This window comes from Dromaius novaehollandiae, chromosome 9, assembly GCF_036370855.1.
Source record: "Dromaius novaehollandiae isolate bDroNov1 chromosome 9, bDroNov1.hap1, whole genome shotgun sequence".
NCBI classification, from domain to species: Eukaryota; Metazoa; Chordata; class Aves; order Casuariiformes; family Dromaiidae; genus Dromaius; species Dromaius novaehollandiae.
Window position 1 is genome coordinate 908,607 of NC_088106.1, and position 6,874 is coordinate 915,480.

General features: G+C 36.5%; 1 protein-coding gene across 2 annotated transcripts in view; it reads left to right on the forward strand.

The window, feature by feature from the left end:
• Positions 1–2,086, forward strand: part of RNF13 (ring finger protein 13) — a 40,930-nt gene extending 38,844 nt beyond the window's left edge. For both annotated transcript variants that reach the window (XM_026110036.2, XM_064516442.1), the window contains one exon: positions 522–2,086. In XM_026110036.2, the coding sequence (XP_025965821.1) occupies positions 522–886 (365 nt within the window). In that variant the 3' untranslated portion in view covers positions 887–2,086. The remainder of the gene's footprint in view (positions 1–521) is intronic.
• Positions 2,087–6,874: the final 4,788 nt, after the last annotated feature.

A 6,874-nucleotide genomic window follows, 5' to 3' on the forward strand; every position in this document is an offset into this window, starting at 1 on the left:
CTAAGTTTTTAATATCATAATTATGGCACTTTCAAACAAAGTTTTCCTGGATTTAAACAAGGCCAGTACAGCTGCTGTGCCAATTGTAAACTAAAATTTGCAAATTTTAATTTGGGTTTATTTCATTTAATAACAAGATGCTTTGATACAGTCTCCTTGGATGAAAAGGCGGGGGGGCATTGTGAGAATAATGTCGATGGGTGTCAGGTGTGCCAGCAAGGTGGCTGTACTTCCTCAAGAAGCTTTTAAAGATTATTTTATCAAACGTGGCCCATTGCAGGAGTGCCCTCAGGCTCACTGAATAAATAGTTATTTATTATGTTATTTGTAACAGTGCTTATAATTAGGTCCAAGATCCTTATCTATTAGGCGTTTTGTATATAAGGATAGACGCAGCCTTCATGCCAACAAACTTGCAACTAAAATTCTCTATGAGAATTTCATCATCATTATTTTAACATAAATACAATTTGTCCTTTGTACTTAGATAATGATGCACTTGTTTTTTTGTTTTCTAACAGCGTATCACTGCAAGTGCGTGGACCCATGGCTGACAAAAACCAAAAAAACATGTCCTGTATGTAAGCAGAAAGTGGTCCCTTCTCAGGGGGACTCAGATTCTGAAACAGACAGTAGTCAAGAGGAGAATGAAGTATCCGAAAATACTCCTTTGCTTAGGCCGTTAGCCTCAGTTAGTACTCAGTCATTTGGGGCTTTGTCAGAATCTCATTCCCATCAAAACATGACCGAGTCCTCGGAATATGAGGAAGATGACAATGACAATATTGATAGTAGTGATGCAGAAAATGGAATAAATGAAGAAAGTGTAGTGGTTCAACTGCAGCCCAATGATGAAAGGGAGTACAGAGTGGCAAATACTGTTTAAGACTACTAATGATGAAAAATGTGTGAACAAGAGTTCTTATGGCTATATTTTACAAACATTTACATAGGGAATATATTTTATTTTGTAATCCATTTGGTTACTTCAGTAGGAGCAGCAGCTCATGTAGTAGTACTATGGTTTAATCATACTACAGATAGATTTATTTTTGATTCAGGTATTCAGTCACACATTCTGTCTTCTCAAAATGAACAGTTTAACTGGATTTCACAAGGCTAATGAATAATGTTAATAGTTTACATCAACAGAAATGTCACACAGACTCTACTTTAAATGTCAGTGTCTTGTTGAAATGGGATTTAGCTGGAAATAGTTTTTTTTTTTCCCCCATATTACATTTTGTAGGTACAACTGGGTCATACTGATAGCAATATTTATTACGTGTATGGTGTTACCACTTACGCCCAACAAAAAACGTATTTGATGCATGTTTGTATAGGATTTTCCTAAAAACTGCCCCCACTTCTGAAAGAAAAATGTAGAACAGATCAGTGTTCTACATGCTGGTGTATCAAAACAAAGCAGAAGAGCTGACACTTATCTCAAAGCAGTGATTCCAAATATTCTTTTGGCATTTGCAACAGCAGCTGAGTTTAAGCAGTTCTTTTGAGCAGTTCTTTTGAGCAGTTCCTAGGATAAGGAAACTTATAATCTATGTTTAGTTTTAAGTGATTCAAAGAGTAAGATCCATCGTTAACACATCAATTGGCCCTATTTGCTACTACCATGTAGTCTTAGTTTCCTGTGATTATGTTGGAAATGTGGAGTGACCAAAACAGAAAAAGCAAGTGAAGTTCCACATAGAGAGAGAGAGAGAGAGAGAGAGAGAGGAAAAAAGAAAGAAAGGAAAAAAAAAAAAAAAAGGAATTTTAGGTAAGTATTCTATTGGTCCTCAAGTCATATACCTCTTACTAAAGAGCATTTTATGCTGCATTAGTCTGCTAAACTATGTATATAGAACAATTGTTCTTTTCAAATATCTGATTTGAAAACAAGTGCTTACAACTGTTTAACAGAACTCAATACTTAACAGTGTATCATGAAAAAAGTAAATTATATGTAATACCTCTGTAACTATGTAGAAAGTAACAACACGTGTATAATCAAAATGCAGAGTTTTTTTATATGGCCTTGAATAAGGAAAGCTTGAAAGAATGTTAATAAACATGTTTTCCACTTTAAGTATCAAAAGGAATTTATTTAACTTTTGCATTACTTACACAGTAATAAATGTAGAAGAGTATACAATGAATGTAAGTTTAAAAATGTTTAAAGATCCAGAGCACTTAACTGTTAAGATCTCTTAGTAATATTAATTCACTTACATTATACTATGTATCACAGCACAAAGTACTGTACTGATCAACAATGTATGCAGTGGAACTAAGTTACTTAGAAAACCTTAATTTTTGTTCACGTAATTAATTTGTGAGTTCAGAGCAGAACCTTCAGTCACTCTAGGTCTTTGCATATACTTTGCATGGGGGAGAGGGAAAGAAGACCAGAGTACCCTTAATATTTCCTGCCCACCATGCCAAGACCTTTCCAGCTGGAGACTGTATGCATGTGTTCTGGAAGTCAGAAAACACCAGGTCCTGGGCTGAGCAGATTACAGGTGAGGCATTTTCAATTGTTACTTCTTACCTAATGCACAGTGCACCTCTACCCTCCTTGCTTACAGTCTGGGAATGGAAATCATCTCTCTTGGACTGGCTAAGAGCTGAGAAAGTTTAATTAGACTTTTCAGAGTAAGGCATGGCAAAAGGGTGATAACTGAAGAATGATTCGTCGTCAAACCACTGCCACCAACAATCCACGGAACTAGGGCCAAACGATGTATTGTATTTTCACCACATAAAATTCCCTTATGCAGTTTAAACATGAGTATTACCTTCACTCAAACTTGCATTATATATATAGTTAAGTCCAAGTATGAAAACCGATTTCTGAGGGTTGTTTATTTGCAAACAGTTCAGCTGAATAGGTTCCTGCTGTTCGTATGTAATGAGTGCATGTGAGTGTTTATTCATATAGTAGTTCAGGCACCCTAAAACCTGAAAAGTATATGAACTGAAGTAAACTTCGTAACATATGCCATATGTAACCCTGATTGTAGTATTTGCTGCAATGACAAAAAGTAAAATGATGCTCTGTATCAGTTTCTCTCCTACCCTCCATCATCTACAGGAAGAGCGTGCAGGAGTGATCCTCCATTTCCATACCAAAGCTAGTGTGTATTTTTTTTTAATTGTCCCATTTTATAATTTCCTAATGGCATGAACATAAATTTATTTCGGCAGGCCTTGGTAATAAACACTAATGATACCTCCTCAATCTAGTTTACTTGTCTGTTGCCATTGCCTATGATGAAGAAAATGAAAATAAAAGAATAACATTTGATATTATAAATGCTTTGGAGGATTAAGAATCTCTGTATTTCTAAGCAAAATTTGCATATCTCATTAAAACTTGCTGGATAAATCTTCTGTGTCTCAAAAGGCATGGCCTGTCCAAACCTCCAGGAAAAGATAAATATGGATTTTTTGTTGGACTGTGACTTACTTAACGTTATCCACATGAAGCAGAACCACATTTAAACTGCCATGAACATCTCACAAATTTTATGTGAAGTCTGCCAGTCTCACTACAGTCTCTGTCATCAAGAATTCTACGTTGGTGCATTTAAAAGGTCCATACTTGATTTCCTAGTTAAAAATTTTTTCTTCTAATAGGTAGTCATAACTAATGTCTGAAATTAAAGCATTTCATGGGACCTGTGAAAGCATATAATCTCTCTCTGCATAAAATACCATAGGTATCATTGGCAGTTATCACAAAATATAGTTATTTGTATGACAAGTATAAATAGCTCCTTACAAAACAAGCTTGCCCCAAACCTTTCATTACATAATGAGAACAAATTACTCAGAAAAGGATATATATAGACTTATTGGGGAGTAACAGGCAGGAAGAATTTCTGGAAGAACACCAAAGTCAGTGTGGTGGGCAGGATGGGATGGCTGCAATTCATGAGAACAGTGTGGCAGAGGGAACGCATGGGAGCCGAAAGAACAGGAATTAAAACTTGCTTGTGAAGATGAAAGTAAGATTTCATTTGTTTGGGGTGGGGGTGGGTGGGTGGGGAGCCAGTAAAAAGTGTCTGGAAGAAAGTGATAGGTCTGGTAAGGTGGGTTTTTTGGTTGGTTGGTTGGTTTTTTGGGGTTGTTGGGTTTTTTTGGTTTTTTTGGACACCCTACTGCCCACCCCAAAATGAGTGTGCAATGCTGGGAGAGTTCCAGGGCCAGTGTTTGAACAGACGGTAATAATGGATGACTACATGTAAATAATGTGACTGAATAAATATAAAAATTGGATAATGCCTAAAATGCAATTTCTTCTGCAGTTCAGAATAGTTAGATTTTTTTCCTCTACTGTGTAACTAAATTCTAAATAACACATTCATTTTAAAAGCAAAAGTATTTAAAAAGCTAAGTAATAGTGACTGGTACAATTAAAATCTGCCTGTGGGTGATTACAGTGTGAAAAAGTAGCACAGTGATGTATAACTTCAGAAAAGGCAGGGACTGATCAGAACGGCCTGAAAGTCAGCATTAAAAACTTACACAGCCCTGTGATCCTGCAGATAAATGCAGCCCTAATCATCTTCCGGTGTGTGCCGTGCAGCCCAAGAGGCACAAGGCATTAGGGGTAGAGGAAGAGAAAGTAAACCTTTGAATATTGACTGAATTGCTTCACTTTCCAGTGATTTATATTCCTGAATTTGAAGATACTGAACAAGTTTAGAACTATGCTTAAACCAGCCCACTCCCCAATAACCTTTGAAGGTTTTGCTTCCAGCTACCATTTGCACATTTTTTCCTACTCTTTTCTCCCCTATTTTTGAAAACACTAGCTGTAATGTATGTTCTGTTCTCTTATCCAAACCTTGAGAAAGAACATATTCTTTCCACAGAAGAAGGGCGGGGGGAGGTTGAGAGCTCCCTGGTGTTTGGGGAATGCTGACATAAGAAAAGATGCAATACTTTTAAATGAGGACTCAGAGAGCTCGTTTATAAAATGGAAAGCTAAGCATTATAAACTGTGAATTAGACAAAACCTCATAACAGAAGGAAGGTTGAGCGTGCTATGCTGGAATCTGAAGAGCCAAAAGGTATAAGGACAGTTTGTATACAAGTTTTTCATGGACTAGCAAGAGGGTAAAGAACAAATTATGAGCATAAAAATGATGAGAAACTACGAATCAGGTTTCTGCACTGTCACAATTTATGAATCCTTTTCCTAAATCCCGAATGGTAAATTCTGGGAGGTGGTAAAGCCTAATAAGCTTTGTTACCTCTATACTTTTGGAACAGTGTAATTCTACTAATCAAAAGGAAAGGAAAATAGCTACATAATATATTATGACTTTAATGTGTCAATAGAATTTGAGCAGATAAAATCACTTACTCACCTAGAACTTAAGGTCTGAGACAAGGTGTTTCACTATTTCTTTTAAAATTCTTTTTTGCAAGATAAAATACACAAATTTCTGAACAAAGTCACAATTTAGTGTTCAAACCTTTAGCACTGGAGAATAAGCTTTTGTATTTAAATTGTGTATTAATCTGGAAAATGGAGTTAACTATGAAGGTGTAAATTTTGCTAAGAGTTCAGGTTATTCAGGAAAGGTATTTTAGGTAGACCCTAGCAAATTAGCGGCACAGACAACATTTTGCTGTGTAAATTCATCAACAAATGCACGGTAGAACAAGTAATTTGAGCTACATCTACTATTTAACAAGAAAAAGGATCTAGGTGATGGGTAGACAATGCCTTAGAGCCATATGCCTAATAGAGTGGATAGAACCAAACAGTGTTAAAATGAATAAGGAAAGGGATGAAGAGTACTCAGGGCACAGTGCTAACAACAGTGAATACCACCTATGGCCTTAAACTCCCAACAGATAAACTGAATCCTGCAGTCAAGAATAGAAATGCAATTTTCAATTGCACTTTAGGCAAAGATTAGGTACAGAGCAAAACAGATTCACATGCTAACATAATTTTATGGGGGGTGCAAGAGATTTGTGTCTTCCATATTAAATACTATTAAAAGTACACAACTTTAGGGCTATGGGCTTGTTCTAGCATGTTTTAATTTTAGCATTAAAATAAACATCAAAACAGAGGTGGAAGATACAGTTCAGACACCAAGTAACTCAAGTACTCTGAATACTTACATTAAAAGGTTTTAGTTAGACAGGAGATCTAGTGACAGGCAAAGGTGCGGTTGCAACAGCTGAAGGTAAATACGTAAGGGAAAAACAGAGTAATTTTAAGGATAGGGTCCAAGCAGCATATGACTGATGTTCGCAGGACTGAGAAGAGAAACATAGCTTTAGCTGAAGATTCACCTCTGTGGTTTGGGCTTTTCTTTCTTACCTCACCTCCTGAACTCCCTTGCCTACCGTCACATCTCACCCATATGTTTTAAAAGGCACACTGCACTCATTCACATAGCTCGTGTTTTCAGAGAGTACTTGGCCAGCAAACATATCTAAAAGCCTTGTAGAACTTTTTTAAGGTAACCGAGAACTTAAGTCTCTGCCCTCTCTGTTCTAAGGAGAGCAAGTTTCTACCCTAATGAATAGGTAATATGACAGAGATCCCTTCTAGCTTCCATTTTAGGAAATACGGACTGCAAATAATGTATTCATATGGCAGGGAGAATCCCTGTAACAGTTAGGAGTCCCCTTCCCAATGTAGTCTGATAAATACAGAGTTAGTCACAAGAAATCATCTCCTAATTTATCAGAGTGTACTCTGAAGACTGGCTGGGCTTTTATAGACTTAGTATTTTGTCCTTTAACTAAAGGTATATTATCATACTACTACTGTTTTACAAAACTTACAACTGCACTTAGATCTAGTAATATGGTAGTCAGCCATGCAATGAAGAAGGGCCTCAGA